Raw genomic sequence first — 20,867 nt, 5'->3', positions numbered from 1 at the left:
GAGTACCCTCGTCCCTCCATACAAGGGGAAAGGTGACCCTCTGGTGTAGCTCGTACCGAGCGATAAAGTTATTGGAGCATGGAATGAAGGTATTGGAAAGGGTGTTGGAGAGGAGGATAAGGAAGAAGGTGAAGATCGACGAAATGCAGTTTGGATTTATGCCAGGAAGAGAAACGACAGACGCGCTCTTTATTGCGAGGCAGTTGCAGGAGAAGTACATGGAGAAGAGGAAGAAGTTGTTTCTTGGGTTTGTTGATCTGCAGAAAGCATTCGATAGGGTTCCACGCGAAGTATTGACATGGGCATTGAGGAAGTTAGGAGTGGAGGAATGGTTGATCAGAGTAGTGATGGCAATGTACAAAAGAGCACGCACAGCTGTAAGGACGAAGGACGGGAACAGTGGTGAGTTTGAGGTGAAGGTGGGAGTGCATCAGGGGTCGGTACGAAGTCCACTACTATTTGTAGCTGTGATGGAGGTGCTGGCTCAGAATGTAAAGGAGGGTTTACCGTGGGAGTTGTTGTATGCAGATGATCTGGTGTTGATTGCGGAAAGTATGGATGGACTGAAGGAAAAGATGAACAAGTGGAAGGAATGTATGGAGACAAAAGGTCTGAAGGTGAATATCGGAAAGACGAAGGTGATGGCAAGTGGTAAAGCATGTGGTGAGGTGGAAAGAACTGGGAAGTGGCCATGTGCTGTGTGCAGGAAGGGTGTCGGAGTGAACTCCATTCAATGTACAATGTGTGCTGAGTGGGTTCATCAAAAATGTAGTGGTCTGAGAGGGTCATTAACCAGTGTGGCAGCTACATTCAAATGTAAGGTGTGCACAGAGGGAGCTGCAGATGGAGGAAATGTTGAGTTGGATCTTCGAGACGGCGTGAAGCTGGAAGGTGTGAAAACATTTTGCTACCTCTGAGACATGCTGAATGGAGAAGGTGGATCAGACTCTGCAACGGTTGCTGGAGTGAGATGTGCATGGAAGAAGTTTCGGGAACTGAGTGGCGTGCTGATGAGGAGGGGAGTGTCGTTGAAGCTGAGGGGAAAGGTGTATGCTGCATGTGTGAGAGTGTTATGATTTATGGGAGCGAGACATGGGTAATGAATGTAGAGCAGCAACGAAGGCTGGAAAGGGTGGAAATGCGAATGGTTCGGTGGATGTGTGGAGTATCGTTGAGAGAATGAAATGAATGATGAATTGCGAAAGATGATGGGAATAGAGCCTGTGATTGATGCTGTGAAGAGGAACAGGTTGAGATGGTTTGGTCACGTGTTGAGGAAGGATGAAAGTGACTGGTTGAGAAGAGTGATGGAAATGAATGTAGAAGGAAGTAGAGGACGGGGAAGACTGAGAAAGACTTGGCTAAAGATGGTGGAAGAAGAAATGCGGGCAACGGGGTTAACAAGGAGAGATGCAGAAAATAGGGCAAAATGGAGAAGATGGTCATGGGGACTGCACGGCTAACCCCTGCTCTAGCAGGGAAAATGGCCTTAAAATGCATGTTGTTGTTGTTGTTGTGTGGATACAACCCCAGTTCCTTTTTACTTTGAGAAGCAATCATGGCAGCAGTCTGTCTATACACCGTCCAAATAAATGGATGAACAATTTGTGTAATAAATGAAGTTTTTTTTGTGCATAATTTTGGTTTTAGCCCGAGTTTTCACCGCTAGTGTGAAAATACAAAAGGGTCACCCGTCATTTTGATGGGCTTTTCTGTTAGTATACACCTATTGAACGTGTTGGAGTTGAGAGGGCCGGTGAGGGGGAACAAACTCGCATACAAATGGATGAAAATAAATTATGTATTGTAAACACCAGTAACATTTTGTGCAGTTGGCTGTTCTAATTTGTACATTGCACAAGAACAAGCATTTATTTACACTGCATGAGGCTGCAGGATATTTTCAAAAGATGTATTTTTGGCACCCATCCATTATCCAAGTCTGTTTGTGCTTTTGTGGAAAGGATGGCCATTTAAAAAGCCAACCCTTATGCAAAAACCAAAAGGTTGAGACAAATGACGTGTGTATATATATATAATATATATATTGTTACGGTTCTCCCGCCGCCCTTCCTACCCCTACCACGGGGGGGATTAAGCCCCTTGGTCTTTCTGGGCTTGGCGGAACCGAGACTTGAGACGCCCCTTCCGGGCGAACGCAAGGTAGGGTTTCGGGACCGAGTCTCGCTCGTACCTAAATACCTGCGCTGCCACGGAAACGAGGAAAGAAGCCTCGCACGAGCCACGTGTAATTTGAGTACGCCGAGCGGATTGCGTACACGTGGTCGCTGCAGTTTTCTAGAAAATGGAACCCGATTCAAGCGGTTCGACTCGTACCACGCTTAGCCAATGAGGAAACCACAGGAACGATCGAATAAGGAAAAGGAAGAACACATGTTTAATTATTCCCACGCGTATGTACAGTTATCGGGACGCAGAGACACAGAGCAGCACTTAGTCAGTCTTATCTTATCCCCCGGAAGCGGGCCCATCACACTCGCACAGGGAATTGCAGATGGGTTGATGTCCCAGCCAAACGCGTCGACGTGGTCGTCCAGGTACGGCCCCGTCCGGCTCTCCACGGTCCAAGCACGTCCCGCAAAGATGGGAAGCAGGTGGTGGGAAGATCCTCGTAGCGTGTCACCCGTACAAAGCAGCCGATGATGTGGAACGGAAAATGCAGGACTCTCAGCGCGGCTGGCGATTACACAGCCGTTATCACCCGCGCGACTTCATGCACTGTGTATGGATCGGCCTCCAACTCAACCGAGCGTCACTTATAATAGCGCGTATTCAGGTTAATGCGCGGCTCTCTTCACCCGCGTATCTCTCACAGTTCTCTGACACTCACAACTCCTCTTCAACGATTCCTCCAGGTTGGTCAGTGCGCGCGAGTTCTCAAGTCCTCCTTCTCATCAGCGAGAGTCCTCAGCGCTAGTCCTTCGCTCCTCAATCAGTCCTCCCGCGCTTGTCCTCCTGGTGCAAGTCCTCCTGGTGAAAGTCCTCCTGGGGGCTTTGCGCGATCGTTTATATAGCTACGCCCCCAAACCTTCTGGAACCCTCTCGAACCTTCTTAACACGTCCTGTGACACAGCGCCGCCACCACCACCTCTGAACCCTGATTGGCGGCTCGTGCTTACCGTCAGCTCTCTGCCGCCCCTCATTCGGCTCCGCCCCGACCCTCCTAGGCCTGCCTCGTGTTAATTCGCCCAAAATGAACCAAAGTCAGCGCACAGGGGCATGAGGCTAGGGAGGCTGGAAAGTCGGTAGAAGTAGGGCCTATTCTCCTGATTCTACCCAATGCAGAACTAGCATAGGAAAAGGACTAAGCTCACAAATACTAAGAAATAACTATACTACAAATGAGGCTACATGTTGCTTGTGTGACTAACTATGAGGGGGAAATTTAACCTTTATTATACAAACTGTTACAAACTCAAAACCGCAACACGACCCCTCTCCCTCGTCAGACTCATCCCCGAGTCAAACCTACAAAAACTGGAACGACTGGTTTTGAGAAAGATCTGAGACTAACTTTTACTTACGTGTGACATATAGATGTGGTTCCCCCTAACATTTACTCTAACCCGTGTGTACGTCCCACCTACTGTGTTGAGTAGCTAACTCTTACAGAATCATGGCCACAATTAACCGAATCCGGAATTGTTTTCAAACTAAACATAGAGCCTCAAACATAGAGGGCAGCATCTTATATACAAGCACAAAACCTAAGCTTATTTACAATTCTATGACCCAGGACCTGTCCTTTTTGGAAAGAAGATTGGAGGGGAGAGAAAGCACAGCAAAATACACAAACACACTCAAAAGTCATATTTGCTGCATGCCTCTTGCTTCTTGCCGCTTGCATCTTCTATGTGCATAAAACGTACAATTCTTCTTGTCCCTCGCACACCAATAATAAAATGTACAAAACACGTGTTCGTTTTATTTCATGGCCAAGCAGGGCCAACCTTAGGTGGTCCGACTGCATGACATTGATGCCACTGAAAACAAGTGGTCCGAATATGCAACGTGAATTTGCAGCAAAATGCTACACAGGAGAGGTGCAAGGCCACAAAACGTGTGGTCCATAATGTAATAAAGTGCAGCAAAGTCTTTGTGGCAGCAAAGTGTTTGTGGCAGCAAAGTTATACAAAAGGATACAGCAGCAAAGTGCCACGCAGTTCGGCTGCACAGATGGAACAAGGTGCAGCAGGGGTGCTGCATAGATGTAGCAAAGTGCAGCAGGGATGCTGCACAGGTCGATGGTGCTGCACAGTTCCACCTCCAAAATGGTCCTGGGGTGGGGGAGAGACAAAGCACCACCAGCAAAGCGGAAAGGGCACAAAGGTACACAGAATACAAGGTAATGCAGCATGAGGGGCGCGGAAGAGCGAGCAGAGCAGGCTCGTCTCTAGCCATCCGTACCCCCAACGTCACTTACACTACCCTAGCCCTTCCTTGTATTTACAAATTCGTCACTACGTCCTGTCTCCCATATCCCCCTCTAATCCAAATTCGTCTCCCAATCCCTCCCAAGAAGAAGGGATGGAACAAACACAATGTCTCATTACGTCATGATGCGTCTTACACTCAAACATTGCACTTCATCTTGGTGCGGAGCTTCGTCTCCTCGGTGAATGGCTGTGGATGGCGCGAAAACTATCCTAATGACGTTAACTCTGTTAAACTACCCGGGGTCATGCCCTGCCAATCGGCCATCTTTAAACTATGTGGTTCTAAAAACCTGAATTCCCAATGACCACTCTGTGATGCCATCCGAATTTGGGTCTCACTCCCCAATTTTTCTTACTGTGCCCTCGCACAATTTCGGTGCTGGGTCGTGTGGCTCCACTAGCAGGTCCAACGACCTGCGCACCTCCGCCACTGAAGTCGCCACCCTAGCTTACCTGCTCCTGCGACTACCTAAACTGGGGAAGGCCCCTCCTGGCTCTTTACCCCTCTGATGCCCTCCTTGGCACTGGGCTGCCCGGGTCCTTCCCTTGGATCCTCGGGCCCCACTCACAACGAACCTAACTGGCTCCCAGAGCCTACCTGCGGCCTCACCTGGCCGACAAACTACCAGTGGCGGAGTGCCCCAATAACCATACGCACCAATTAAACCACATGCCCAGCCATTCCACAGTCTTACGCACCCTCCAAAGCACTACTTGGCCACTACCCGCACCACAGGTGTCAATATCCAAGCAATTTACCTAAGCCCTCTACCTGACTTTAAACTACCCACCCCGGGTATTCGTGAATGGGTCCATCTCCCCCCATTCACTCCTTTGCACCATGCATTCCACACCTTTTATTTCACACCAAGCATTCCACACCATTTATTCGCACACCATTTATGTCGCACCCTTTTCTCCTCGCACACCTTTTGTGCTCACACACCTTTTCCCATACACTTCAACACAACTCCATTTGTCTTACTTACAACTCCTCACACACACAACATCATCTAGCTAACTGCCTTTCCCCTAACACTTGTGCTGCCCCGATATCCCATTAAACTAAGCACTCCCTTCGTCATTAACAACCATCTAATCTACCTACGTCCCCACTAGAGTACAAATGTCCCTACTTAAATATTTTGTCTTCTACTGTCATCTAATTCCCTATCAATTATCCTAGCCCTCCCTCGGCTAGCTTTGGTGCCCCATGGAGGTAACCATCGCTGGCCCATGTGCCTAACGCTTCCGCTTCCGGTACGGTCTGGAGAGGACGCTGGCGTTACTTGTTTGCCGCTTCTCCGACTGGGCCATTGTACATAGTTTGCTTTTCTGGTGGTCGTGGCGGATTTTTGACCGTTGGGTCTGCCCTCTGCTCGGTCCCGGCTCTGCTCCTGGCTTCGCCTGCCCGGCTCCTCCACTGTTTCCTCAGGCCCGCTCCCGTTGTTTGTGGCCGTTGTTTGCGGTGGTGGCTGTTTGCCGCTGTGGTCTTGATTAGTGGCCGCGGTCGTTTGCCGCTGCGTTTGCCGCTTTGCCTCCTCGACCTTGGCCTCGTACTCGTCCCTTCGCTCCTGCCTGGCATGGCTCTGAGGTACTCCGCCACAAGGCTTCTTCTGCTCAATACTCACTCCACCCCATCATGCATCCCTGCAATCAAGTACCACGGACTCCTGCGACGACCCAGATACATTCATAGAGGCTCCAGGTCACTCCATTCCCGTACTCTGGTCGGCTCAGCACACTCCCACTCATCGTCGCAGCGCACCTGGTCACAGCAACGCACACGATCGCACCTCCTGTCTGCAAACCCTGGCTAAATCACCTGAGTTCATCCCCACCGTACAAAACAACATCAAGCTCACCCTGTTCAATACCCGGTCCCTCAACAACAAAAGCCTCATTCTGAACGACTACATTCTGGATAATAAACTGGACTTTCTCTGTCTCACTGAAACCTGGCAACAACCTCTGGACTACTTCTCACTCAACCTCACCACACCCAATGGATATTCTTACATCAATAAACCACGCTCGGAGGGCCGAGGTGGTGGAATTGCCGTAATTCACCGACAAGACATCAAGACCAGCCTCATCTCCATCTCATCTGCTCCATCATTTGAACACCTGGCTTTTAAACTCTCTGGTCACACACAGTCAGTCATGGCTGTCGTCTACTGCCCTCCCAAACCACACCCATGATTCCTCTCTGACTTCTCCTACTTTCTGACCCAGCTCTGTTCCCTCTCCCCATCAATCCTCCTCCTCGGTGATTTCAATATCCACATGGACTCCACAATAACCACTGACTTCACTGATTTACTCACCTGCTTTAACCTCACTCAACATGTCAACTTTCCTACCCATAACCGTGGTCACATTCTGGACCTTGTCTGCTCTACTGGATTAATTTTGCACCATCTCTCTGGCTCCGACCTCACCCTCTCTGACCACTTAGCCATCACTATGACCATCAACATCCCCACCCCAGCACCAAGGCATTATCGCACTATCAACTTCCGTAAGCTAAACGCTCTTTCACCTACCTCATTCTCATCCACCCTCTCTGAAAAAATGTCCACTTCTCCCTTCGTTGACCTCCACACCCCTTCTGACCTCACTGACTACTACAACCACACTCTCTCCTCCTGCCTTGACCAGCTTGCGCCTATAAAAACCAAAACAGTTTCTTTCACCCATTCTGCTCCCTGGTTTACCCCTGAACTCCGCCTGATGAAAACTCGTGCTCGCCAACTTGAAAGACTCCGCAATAAAACAGGTCTCACAATTCACTCCCAAGCCGACAAGGAACACCTACAACACTACAAAGATGCCCGCTCCCATGCCCGCTCCGCCTACTACTCTCAAATTATCCACTCTGGCTCCGGAAACCCAAAAGCACTCTTCTCTACAATAAACAAACTCCTCAGCCCCCTGAACACCACCACCCAGTCATTCACAGCAGACAACTGCATCTCCTTCCTTTCATTCTTCCAATGCAAAATTGACAACATCTACAACAGCTTAACCACCACCGAACCCGCTCCCCCTCAAACCACCTGCCCCCCCTTATCCTGCCAACCCCTATCTCAATTCTCCCCAGTCTCCCCTACTGACCTCTCTGAACTCCTCATAGGAATGAAAACTGCCACCTGCACTCTTGACCCCATCCCCTCCAGCTTTGTCAAGGCCTCCCTTCCTGCTCTCTCTCCACTTATCACTGCGACAATAAACTCCTCCCTGTCTACAGGCATCGTCCCACCATCCCTCAAAATTGCTGCTGTTACCCCCATTCTGAAAAAACCTGGACTCAACCCTGACACCCTAAATAACTTCAGACCCATCTCCAACCTACCCTTTCTGTCAAAAGTTTTGGAACGAGCTGGAGCCACTCAACTCAAACATCACCTCTCTGCCAATAACCTGTATGAAACATTCCAATCCGAATTCCACTCCAACCACAGTACTGAAACTGCTCTCCTCAAAATCACCAATGACCTTCTCCTCTCCTCTGACGCCGGCAACCTCAACATTCTCATCCTCCTCGACCTCAGCGCCGCCTTTGACACCATCAATCACACCATCCTCCTCACCCGACTTGAAACCACCTTTAACATTACCGGCAATGCCCTCTCTTGGATCAAATCATACCTCTCTGACAGACGCCAGTTCATCTCCATCAATAACTGCAAATACACTAAACAGATCACAAAGACAGCCGTCTTTCACCTGAAAAACATCGCCCGTCTCCGTCCATCCCTCTCCTCCACGGCTGCAGAAACCCTCATCCACGCCTTCATCACCTCCCGTCTGGACTACTGAAACAGCCTCCTCTGTGGTTCACCCTCAATAATCACCAATAAACTCCAATACATTCAGAACTCCGCTGCCCGTCTACTCACCCATTCCCGGACCCGTGACCACATCACCCCCATCCTTTACAAGCTTCACTGGCTCCCCATCCCCCAGAGAATCCAGTACAAAATCCTCCTCTTGACCTACAAAGCCCTCCATAACCTGGCCCCATCCTACCTGGCTGACCTCCTCTCCAGACACACTCCCACCCGCAACCTCCGCTCTGCTGGTACCAACCTCCTTACCCTCCCCCCCCCCACCCCCCATCCGGACCAAATTCAGATCCTGGGGGGACAGGGCCTTCTCCATCGCTGCTCCCACCCTCTGGAACTCACTACCTCACACCATCAGAGACTCCTCCTCACTCACCACATTCAAAACATCTCTCAAGACCCACCTGTTCAACACTGCATTCAACATTTAACCCACAGCATTTAACCCCTGACTATCTCTTCTCCTTCTCCTTCCTTTTGCTTTGATTATTTACCTATTGATTTTTGTCTTTTTGCACTTGTTTTTTGTACTCTGTCAAGGCGTCTTTGGGCTTCTTGAAAAGCGCTATATAAAATAAATGTATTATTATTATTATTATTATCCCCCTAATCTAATGCTCATGGGCCTGGGGCGTGAGGAATGGTGAAATTACCATTCCTCCACGTAGGGTACACTCCTCTCACAGTCTGCTGCGCTACGAGCCTCTTCATGTGGAGGCACTTGGTCGTCACAGCTCGGCCTCGGCGGGCCGAGCGATCCATTTGGTTGGTTGGTCTCCTGTAGGTTGTGTCCGTCCGGCATTTTCGATCCAGGGGAGGAGGCATGGATGGGCCAAGGTGCAGGGGCCCATCTCTGCGTAGGGCCTCACGGTCCCACGCACGATGGCCCAACCGCCCACGGTCGCAGCACCGCACCCGCAAGGGTGCGCGGCTCCGAACTCTCCACCTCCCCTTGAACCTTGCTGTTTGTCTTTGCCGCCACGGCGCGGCACCAACCATACAGGGCGGGGTCCGGCACGGATCGTGCATGCCGGTCCTTGTGACACGGCCGTGGCATCGATCCCCGCCGGTCCCTGCCGCACACAACTCACAGAGGGCTCACGTCGGCTATCCATCGCGCTAAACGCTACCCCGGTCTGTGTCGATGCTTGAGCTGCGTTCTCACCACACCTCGCGACCCACTCCGCACCCGCACACTGAGGCGCCCCCATACACTCCATGCATTCTGTTACAGCACTCTCCTGTGTACACTCTTCTCTTACACACTCAGGTGCACACCACCCAGGCGCACTCATGCCCCTCACACACTTCATTACACACTTTTCCTCCACACACTCCTTTACCGCACACTTTTCTGTTACACACTCCGTAACAAAATCGGCCATTGCACACCCTGGCGCACACTCTTCCGTTACATACTCCGTAACGCCCACGGGTGTGCACTCTCCTGGTACACACCAAATAACACGCTATGGTGTGCACTCCTGCACACGCTCTGTAACACACTCTTCTCCGACACTCTTCCCGCACACATCCCGGTGTGCATTCTTCCTCACACTCTAACACACTTTTCTCGCACACACTCGTGCTCTGGTGCACACATTTCTCACACACGCGTACCAGTCGCCCTCGCACACCGCACAACGGACCTTCCACGACCACCCGGGTTTGGTCTTGATCCCAAGCGCGCCAAAACCCTTTTCGCACCAAACACATTCCCGCCTTTTTTACAACTCACCTTGGGGACCTTCTTTCCTGCCAGCAGCCCCTGGAAACCTTTCATTTTGTGAGCAAGCACGACATCACGATGTAAATGCAAACTTTGAGTACATTCCATTACTACCTTCCGTGATATATTTACTTTTTCTCCCGTCTCTTCGGCCCCAATTTCAATCATTTCTTTTATTTCTGTTATTTCCTCGACGACCGCCGGTGCGCATAAAATTTCGTCTTCCAATTCGACCTTCCCCGGCGCTCCCGACATTTCTTAATCCAATTTGACAATCATCGGTTCTTCTACACCCCGCATCTCATCCCTTATAGCCCTGGTCAACTTGGCTACCCTTTGCTCAAGCTCGCTCTCCTCACACCGCGTCACCTCGTCATGCGCCACCGCGACCTTTTCACTCAGCATGCATCCAATGTCCTCCCCCAATTTTTCCATCTCACACCTGGATTCCTCCCTCATTTTTTTTAAATGTCTCCCCTCGGGTGTCCATTCTCCCCGTTATTTTATTCATGTCATTCTCTAGTCCCCGCATTTAGTCCTTTTGGGCTTCAATTATTTCCCTTGTTGATTTGTCCCCCATTTCTTTCATTTGTTTTTCCAATCACTCATTCTGAGCCTTCATATCGTCCTTTTGGGCATCCATTTTTGCTTTCAATTCTGCTCCTGATTTGTCCATTTTCGCAGTCAATCGGATTAGGAGCAATTCAAGGCCATATGCGGCTGGCACAGCGGGCTCGGCTGCCGCAGCCACGTGCGAGGCACCGCCATTTTCTACCCCTGCTGCCGGCCCCTCATCAATCTCCTCCTCTTCTACCAAATGTCGGTCCTGGGTCATCAATTCCTCCTCATCATTTACCCCCCCACCGGCATTCGATCGCCTTGGCTAGCCATGGTACGAATTAAATTTTGGATCTTAAATTAAATTTTGTCTGCTCGCAATTTGGAGCCAATTCGTCCAAAAAAAATTTGATTAGGGTTCCAAATCCCACTCCCGGACACCAAATGTTATGGCCAATATGTAAATTTGGTGTCCAAAATTTTGTGTCCAAAAATTTTGTCCAGGGTTCCAAATCCCACTCCTGACACCAATTGTTATGGCCAATATGTACAATTGGTGTCCAAAGATTTTTCCCAGGGTTCCAAATCCCACTCCTGACACCAATCGTTACGGTTCTCCTGCCGCCCTTCCTACCCCTACCACGGGGGGATTAAGCCCCTTGGTCTTTCTGGGCTTGGCGGAACCGAGACTTGAGACGCCCCTTCCGGGCAAACGCAAGGTAGGGTTTCGGGACCGAGTCTCGCTCGTACCTAAATACCTGCGCTGCCACGGAAACAAGGAAACAAGCCTCGCACGAGCCACGTGTAATTTGAGTACGCCGAGCGGATTGCGAACACGTGGTCCGTGCAGTTTTCTAGAAAATGGAACCCGATTCAAGCGGTTCTACTCGTACCACGCTTAGCCAATGAGGAAACCACAGGAACGATTGAATAAGGAAAAGGAAGAACACAGGTTTAATTATTCCCACACGTATGTACAGTGATCGGGACGCAGAGACACAGAGCAGCACCTAGTCAGTCTTATCTTATCCCCCGGACGCGGGCCTGTCACACTCACACAGGGAATTGCAGATGGGTTGATGTTCCAGCCAAACTCGTCGACATGGTCGTCCAGCTACGGCCCCGTCCGGCTCTCCACGGTCCAAGCACGTCCCGCGAAGATGGGAAGCAGGTGGTGGGAAGATCCTCGTAGGGCGTCACTCGTACAAAGCAGCCGATGATGTGGAACGGCAAATGCGGGACTCTCAGCGCGGCTGGCAATTACACAGCCGTTATCACTCGCGCGACTTAATGCACTGTATATGGATCGGCCTCCAACTCAACCGAGCGTCACTTATAATAGCGCGTATTCCGGTTCATTTGCATCTCTCTTCACCCGCGTATCTCTTACAGTTCTCTGACGCTCACAACTCCTCTTCAACAATTCCTCCGGGTTGGTCAGTGCGCGCGAGTTCTGAAGTCCTCCTTCTCATCAGCGAGAGTCCTCAGCGCTAGTCCTTGCGAGTCCTTCGCTCCTCAATCAGTCCTCTCGCACTAGTCCTCCTGGTGCAAGTCCTCCTGGGGGCTTTGCGCGATTGGTTATATAGCTACGGCCCCAAACCTTTTAGAACCCTCTCGAACCTTCCTACCATGCCCTGTGACGCAGCGCCGCCGCCGCCACCTCTGAGCCCTGATTGGCGGCTCGTGCTTACCATCAGCTCTCTGCCGCCCCTCATTCGGCTCCGCCCCGACCCTCCTAGGCCTGCCTCGTGTTAATTCGCCCAAAATGAACCAAAGTCAGTGCACAGGGGCATGGGGCTAGGGAGGCTGGAAAGTCGGTAGAAGTAGGGCCTATTCTCCTGACTCTACCCAACGCAGAACTAACATAGGAAAAGGACTAAGCTCACAAATATTAAGAAATAACTATACCACAAATGAGGCTACATGTTGCTTGTGTGACTAACGATGAGGGGGAAATTTAACCTTTATTATACAAACTGTTACAAACTCAAAACCGCAACACTATATATATATATATATATATATATATATACAGTGGAACCTCTAAATCCGAATTTAATTCGTTCCAGCGGCAGTTCGGATTGGGAAAAGTTCGGAATTAGAAACTATTTTCCTCATAAGAAATAATGGAAAGTGAATTAATCCGTTCCTGGACCCCAAAAACCCATTATCAAGACACTGTTAACTGCAAATACACATGATTCAAGGTAAAATAAGATGAGTAAATGCCCTAAATATCAACTAATAATAATAATAAAAACAAGAAGTAAATGTACTAACATGAAAATAACTGCATTTACCTTCGTGGAGAGTTCTGATGGTGCATGTGGAGGCTGGAGAGGAGGAAGGAGGGAGAGGGTTTTATTGCTTGGAAGGTGAGGCACCTTCCAAGCTAACATCAGATGACTTGACTTACGGTGTTTGCTCTCTTTGTCTCTTAACACCACTTGTAGAGGGTTGGGGCTCACTAGGCTTGCTTTCTTTAGAGAACCACCTCTCCAAAGTTGCCTGGTGTTGGCGACTTTTCTTAATTTTTCTGAAGTGGTCAATCACATCGTCACTGAACAAGTTAATGCTCCTGTTAACCACTGCTTTAATAGGGTGCCACTTTTCAACAATGGCCTGTGTTTTAGACCAATGGAAGCACAGTTCTCTAATTTCAGCACTGGAAATATGAACGACGCTCGCGGCGGGAAATATGAACGACGCTAACGCTATGTTGGCGGTTCGGTTATAGAAATACATTCGGAATTAGGGACAAAATTTTCTCGAATTTACGGTTCGGAATTAGAGTAGTTCGAGATGAGGGGCGTTCGGAATTAGGGGTCACTACTGTATATATATATCAATTAATTATTGCATTTTAATGAACTTGCACCTGTTAACAGGCACAGTAACTTACTGTAACAGGCACAGCAGGAGATGTGCACAAAAGGACCAATGATGTCACAATTATTGCAAGAGAGCACAAAATCAAGTCATAAGCAAGAGAGTAAACAACAAAACCGTTGGCATAACAGACACAACACTTCAAATAAGTGTCGAGAATAACGGTGAGGGGACCTGTCAGGGAAAAAAAAAAAAGTTTAATAAGTGGATTTTACATCAAACATTTATACAGGCTGCCTAATCTTAGAGGAGATTTCAGCAGTAGTGATTATGAGTTGTCCTGCATGAGGCAACACCCATTTGGCACAACTCCACATTAGCTCAACAATGGTCATTCAAGTGGTCGTAATTTTGATTGATTAGCCTACACCCGACGTTGGCCAAACATAATCAGTATCCACAAGGCCAACTGTCCATTTATGTCCAAAAGCCAATTTTGAACCAACATTTGCAATTTGTGCATTATCAACCAACCACGACGTTGCCACCCGACCTAGGTGTGCCAGCTGGGTAGGATCGAATGACAAACTATTCTGGTACTTTGCAGGTAAAGCATCAAACAATAGAGTGCACAGTCCTTCGAAGGAAAACGTTCAGCCGCTTGGACCATGGGGTTGCACTCAATTGTGCACAATACTACGTCATTGCACCTCAAAGATAAAGTGTACTGGCCTGAAGTTACTGTGATAGAATTCCACAACCTCACCTCACACTTTATAGCATTAACGGATGAACATGGTTCATGATGCAGACAGAGGGTCACATTGGTCCCTCTATCCAAAAGACGAGGGCCCTCAATCTTGAGGGGGGAATGTTTTTGAAAATAGCATTCAAAACCTATGGGACAGTTCCAATGCAAAGTAATTCCAGAAATTAACGCAAACGTTGGAGAAAAGAACACCAAACATTTCACAGTGAAGCCGCCAATCTGACAAACGATGGCGACTTCAATTGGAACAAGTAAGATGCAATTTTAGATACTTGGGTGAAGACTGGAGTCGTCCCCCTTGTTTACATCGCTCACACAGGCCCATTGCCCGTCGGTGGATTCCTTCCACAGAGTCACCTAGAAAAGGATACACATCATTCACAAGTTAACAATTCATCCAGATTGGCTACAGACATCATTGATGTGCTTCATGCAATATCTTTTTAATGTACAGGAGGGAAGAGGCGGAGGACCCGGGGGGGGGGGGGGATGAGGGGAGGGAAGAGGCGGAGGACTTGGAAGAGGCGGAGGACAGGAGAGGGAAGAAAAAGAACACGGGAGGGAGGAGGCAGAGAACAGGAACGAAGAGGCAGAGAACAGGAACGAAGAGGCGGAGAACAGGAACGAAGAGGCGGAGGACAGGAACGAAGAGGCGGAGAACAGGAACGAAGAGGCGGAGAACAGGAACGAAGAGGCGGAGAACATGAACGAAGAGGCGGAGAACAGGAACGAAGAGGCGGAGAACAGGAACGAAGAGGCGGAGAACAGGAACGAAGAGGCGGAGAACAGGAACGAAGAGGCGGAGAACAGGAACGAAGAGGCGGAGAACAGGAACGAAGAGGCGGAGAACAGGAACGAAGAGGCGGAGAACAGGAACGAAGAGGCGGAGAACAGGAACGAAGAGGCGGAGAACAGGAACGAAGAGGCGGAGAACAGGAACGAAGAGGCGGAGAACAGGAACGAAGAGGCGGAGAACAGGAACGAAGAGGCGGAGAACAGGAACGAAGAGGCGGAGAACAGGAACGAAGAGGCGGAGAACAGGAACGAAAAGGCGGAGAACAGGAACGAAAAGGCGGAGAACAGGAACGAAAAGGCGGAAAACAGGAACGAAAAGGCGGAGAACAGGAACGAAGAGGCGGAGAACAGGAACGAAGAGGCAGAGAACAGGAACGAAGAGGCGGAGAACAGGAACGAGGAGGCGGAGAACAGGAACGAAGAGGCGGAGAACAGGAACGAGGAGGCGGAGAACAGGAACGAAGAGGCGGAGGACAGGAACGAAGAGGCGGAGAACAGGAACGAAGAGGCGGAGAACAGGAACGAAGAGGCGGAGAACAGGAACGAAGAGGCGGAGAACAGGAACGAAGAGGCGGAGAACAGGAACGAAGAGGCGGAGAACAGGAACGAAGAGGCGGAGAACAGGAACGAAGAGGCGGAAAACAGGAACGAGGAGGCGGAGAACAGGAACGAAAAGGCGGAAAACAGGAACGAAAAGGCGGAGGACAGGAACGAAGAGGCGGAGAACAGGAACGAAGAGGCGGAGAACAGGAACGAAGAGGCGGAGAACATGAACGAAGAGGCGGAGAACAGGAACGAAGAGGCGGAGAACAGGAACGAAGAGGCGGAGAACAGGAACGAAGAGGCGGAGAACAGGAACGAAGAGGCGGAGAACAGGAACGAAGAGGCGGAGAACAGGAACGAAGAGGCGGAGAACAGGAACGAAGAGGCGGAAAACAGGAACGAAGAGGCGGAGAACAGGAACGAAGAGGCGGAGAACAGGAACGAAGAGGCGGAGAACAGGAACGAAGAGGCGGAGAACAGGAACGAAGAGGCGGAGAACAGGAACGAAGAGGCGGAGAACAGGAACGAAGAGGCGGAGAACAGGAACGAAAAGGCGGAGAACAGGAACGAAAAGGCGGAGAACAGGAACGAAAAGGCGGAGAACAGGAACGAAAAGGCGGAGAACAGGAACGAAAAGGCGGAGAACAGGAACGAAGAGGCGGAGAACAGGAACGAAGAGGCAGAGAACAGGAACGAAGAGGCGGAGAACAGGAACGAAGAGGCGGAGAACAGGAACGAAGAGGCGGAGAACAGGAACGAGGAGGCGGAGAACAGGAACGAAGAGGCGGAGAACAGGAACGAAGAGGCGGAGGACAGGAACGAAGAGGCGGAGAACAGGAACGAAGAGGCGGAGAACAGGAACGAAGAGGCGGGGAACAGGAACGAAGAGGCGGAGAACAGGAACGAAGAGGCGGTGAACAGGAACGAAGAGGCGGAGAACAGGAACGAAGAGGCGGAGAACAGGAACGAAGAGGCGGAGAACAGGAACGAAGAGGCGGAGAACAGGAACGAGGAGGCGGAGAACAGGAACGAAGAGGCAGAGAACAGGAACGAAGAGGCGTAGAACAGGAACGAAGAGGCGGAGAACAGGAACGAAGAGGCAGAGAACAGGAACGAAGAGGCGGAGAACAGGAACGAAGAGGCGGAGAACAGGAACGAGGAGGCGGAGAACAGGAACGAAAAGGCGGAGAACAGGAACGAAAAGGCGGAAAACAGGAACGAAAAGGCGGAGAACAGGAACGAAGAGGCGGAGAACAGGAACGAAGAGGCGGAGAACAGGAACGAAGAGGCGGAGAACAGGAACGAAGAGGCGGAGAACAGGAACGAAGAGGCGGAGAACAGGAACAAGGAGGCGGAGAACAGGAACGAAGAGGCAGGGGACAGGAACGAAGAGGCAGAGGACAGGAACGAAGAGGCGGAGAACAGGAACGAAGAGGCAGAGAACAGGAACGAAGAGGCGGAGAACAGGAACGAAGAGGCGGAGAACAGGAACGAAGAGGCGGAGAACAGGAACGAGGAGGCGGAGAACAGGAACGAAGAGGCAGAGGACAGGAACGAAGAGGCGGAGAACAGGAACGAGGAGGCGGAGAACAGGAACGAAGAGGCAGAGGACAGGAACGAAGAGGCGGAGAACAGGAACGAAGAGGCAGAGAACAGGAACGAAGAGGCGGAGAACAGGAACGAAGAGGCGGAGAACAGGAACGAAGAGGCGGAGAACAGGAACGAGGAGGCGGAGAACAGGAACGAAGAGGCGGAGAACAGGAACGAGGAGGCGGAGAACAGGAACGAAGAGGCAGAGGACAGGAACGAAGAGGCGGAGAACAGGAACGAAGAGGCGGAGAACAGGAACGAAGAGGCGGAGAACAGGAACGAAGAGGCGGAGAACAGGAACGAAGAGGCGGAGAACAGGAACGAAGAGGCGGAGAACAGGAACGAGGAGGCGGAGAACAGGAACGAAGAGGCAGAGGACAGGAACGAAGAGGCGGAGAACAGGAACGAAGAGGCGGAGAACAGGAACGAAGAGGCGGAGAACAGGAACGAAGAGGCGGAGAACAGGAACGAAGAGGCGGAGAACAGGAACGAAAAGGCGGAAAACAGGAACGAAAAGGCGGAGAACAGGAACGAAGAGGCGGAGAACAGGAACGAAGAGGCGGAGAACAGGAACGAAGAGGCGGAGAACAGGAACGAAGAGGCGGAGAACAGGAACGAAGAGGCGGAGAACAGGAACGAAGAGGCGGAGAACAGGAACGAAGAGGCGGAGAACAGGAACGAAGAGGCGGAGAACAGGAACGAAGAGGCGGAGAACAGGAACGAAGAGGCGGAGAACAGGAACGAAGAGGCGGAGAACAGGAACGAAGAGGCGGAGAACAGGAACGAGGAGGCGGAGAACAGGAACGAAGAGGCAGAGGACAGGAACGAAGAGGCGGAGAACAGGAACGAGGAGGCGGAGAACAGGAACGAAGAGGCAGAGGACAGGAACGAAGAGGCGGAGAACAGGAACGAAGAGGCGGAGAACAGGAACGAAGAGGCGGAGAACAGGAACGAAGAGGCGGAGAACAGGAACGAAGAGGCGGAGAACAGGAACGAAGAGGCGGAGAACAGGAACGAGGAGGCGGAGAACAGGAACGAAGAGGCAGAGGACAGGAACGAAGAGGCGGAGAACAGGAACGAAGAGGCGGAGAACAGGAACGAAGAGGCGGAGAACAGGAACGAAGAGGCGGAGAACAGGAACGAAGAGGCGGAGAACAGGAACGAAGAGGCGGAGAACAGGAACGAGGAGGCGGAGAACAGGAACGAAGAGGCAGAGGACAGGAACGAAGAGGCGGAGAACAGGAACGAAGAGGCGGAGAACAGGAACGAAGAGGCGGAGAACAGGAACGAAGAGGCGGAGAACAGGAACGAAGAGGCGGAGAACAGGAACGAAGAGGCGGAGAACAGGAACGAAGAGGCGGAGAACAGGAACGAAAAGGCGGAAAACAGGAACGAAAAGGCGGAGAACAGGAACGAAGAGGCGGAGAACAGGAACGAAGAGGCAGAGAACAGGAACGAAGAGGCGGAGAACAGGAACGAGGAGGCGGAGAACAGGAACGAAGAGGCAGAGGACAGGAACGAAGAGGCGAACAGGAACGAAGAGGTGGAGAACAGGAACGAAGAGGCGGAGCACAGGAACGAAGAGGCGGAGAACAGGAACGAAGAGGCGGAGAACAGAAACGAAGAGGCGGAGAACAGAAACGAAGAGGCGGAGAACAGGAACGAAGAGGCGGAGAGAACAGGAACGAAGAGGCGGAGCACAGGAACGAAGAGGCGGAGAACAGGAACGAAGAGGCGGAGAACAGGAACGAAGAGGCGGAGAACAGGAACAAAGAGGCGGAGAACAGGAACGAAGAGGCGGAGAACAGGAACGAAGAGGCGGAGAACAGGAACGAAGAGGCGGAGAACAGGAACGAAGAGGCAGAGAACAGGAACGAAGAGGCAGAGGACAGGAACGAAGAGGCGGAGAACAGGAACGAAGAGGTTGAGAACAGGAACGAAGAGGCGGAGAACAAAGGAGCACTATAATCTTGTTGGCATGTTAATCGAGTCGGACCGACATTTCCATTTGTTAAAATTACTCCAATGCTGCTGGGATGCCAGAATTCAGTCTATACTGCACTACATAAATTTGTCCATTTTCTCCTAATAGCATACTACTTCTTGAAAAAGAACAGTACAGCATACTAAAATCTCCAAACCTCCTTAATTTATATGGGGTAGCAATGCACAATGAAACAACTGTTTAATTAAAACTAGAGGTTCCAGGGAACCTGAACTCAACTGGTCTATATCAATATGGTTAGAATATGCATAATAGAACCACAAACTATATAGTTTATATGTGCTAAAAATATATGAAAAAAATTGATTTTTCAATATGGCTGCCCTGCCGCGCCCATTTTTGGGCGTGCAACGCCCAAATGCAATCCCAAACTAGTTTATGTCTTAAAGATGCTGCATAACAGGTTTCATCAAAATTTGTGACTTTTAGAGCGTAGACGTCGAATTGTTTATACAGACAGACAGACAGACGACAGACGGATGACGGACGACGGACACTGGGTGTCGACAAAAACTCAGCTGGACATAGTCCAGTTGAGTTAACAAATAGAAGTAGTACAGCTTCTCGAGATGCTTGATAATGAGACTATAGGACTTCCGGAGACTCAAATATATGTGACAATTTGATTTAGTGAGCTTCTTTCTTTTTTATGCCTCCACCGACAAAGTCGCTGGGAGGCATTATGTTTTTGGGTTGTTCGTCTGGCTGTCCTTCCGTCCTTCCGTCCGGGCGAAACCTCGTTTTTCTCAGCAACCATAAGTCCTATTGAGACAAAACTTTCAGGGTAGGAGTGGCACCCATGCAGAATGTTATGATAATTGTGATGTCATAGCTCACGTAGTATGGCAGCCATTTTGGATTAAAAGCAAATAATTAATAAAATATTTCTCGGAAACCGCTGAATGGAAAAATTTGAAACTTGGTACATTGTCAAGTACTCCCAATGGGGAGCAAAAGCATGATAATGATGACATCATAGGTGAAGTGGTGTACCAGCCAAAAATGTTTCAATCGAATTCCTTATCCTGAAAGTCTGAAATTGCATGCACATGATCTATGACCCATTTGTATTGAAATATTAAATTCATGACATCATAGGTCATCATCATAGGAATATGTCATCATGTCATCATAGGAATAAAATGATCATTCATTCATATAGGTCACATGGTTTGGCAGCAATATATATGTTTTGGATTGAAGGGAAAATATTAAATAATTATATCTCTGAAACCGCTAACCCTATCGATGCAAAATTTTACAAATAACATCAAACAGCACTATTGCATACAGTTTGAAAATGATGTCATAGGTCACGTGGTTTGGCAGCCATATTGGATAGAAAAACGAACCTTATCCAATAAGCACAAAACTTTACAAACATGATCCTCTACCCATACATCTGCAGAGTGATGGCATCTACCTGTTGTGGGACTATGCGGAGACATATTTGGCGACACAGTCGCATTGTTCTAGTTTTGAAGATGAGCTCTGGCCTTTACTTTCTACCACACAGAAATCAAAGCATTTCCATTTATTTCTAGGCCTGTCTTGTTTATATGTTCGGTATATTGAACACCTGCACCAAAGCTAGGGCTCTGGCAAGCAGTATAGGAGACAATTTGCATGACAATAAGGACAATTATGCTACTTTTCAGTCCATTGGTCTCCTTCAGTTTCCACAAACTCACGACAATGGAGAATATAACAAACATTCTGTTATGTTTGCTGAGGTGCTTTGAAT

At 49.9% G+C, this 20,867-nt stretch overlaps 1 protein-coding gene across 2 annotated transcripts in view; it reads right to left on the bottom strand.

Moving 5' to 3' along the window:
* Positions 1-13,433: 13,433 nt before the first annotated feature.
* The window catches only part of LOC137439878 (protein SEC13 homolog), a 63,983-nt gene continuing 56,549 nt past the window's right edge, over positions 13,434-20,867 (bottom strand). For both annotated transcript variants that reach the window (XM_068136080.2, XM_068136089.2), the window contains exon 9: positions 13,434-14,547. In XM_068136080.2, coding sequence (XP_067992181.1) covers positions 14,455-14,547 — 93 coding nt within the window. In that variant the 3' untranslated portion in view covers positions 13,434-14,454. The remainder of the gene's footprint in view (positions 14,548-20,867) is intronic.

Source organism: Myxine glutinosa, chromosome 1 (genome assembly GCF_964187855.1).
Source record: "Myxine glutinosa chromosome 1, kmMyxGlut1.1, whole genome shotgun sequence".
Classification (NCBI taxonomy): Eukaryota; Metazoa; Chordata; class Myxini; order Myxiniformes; family Myxinidae; genus Myxine; species Myxine glutinosa.
This window is presented reverse-complemented; position numbering and strand designations above follow the sequence as displayed.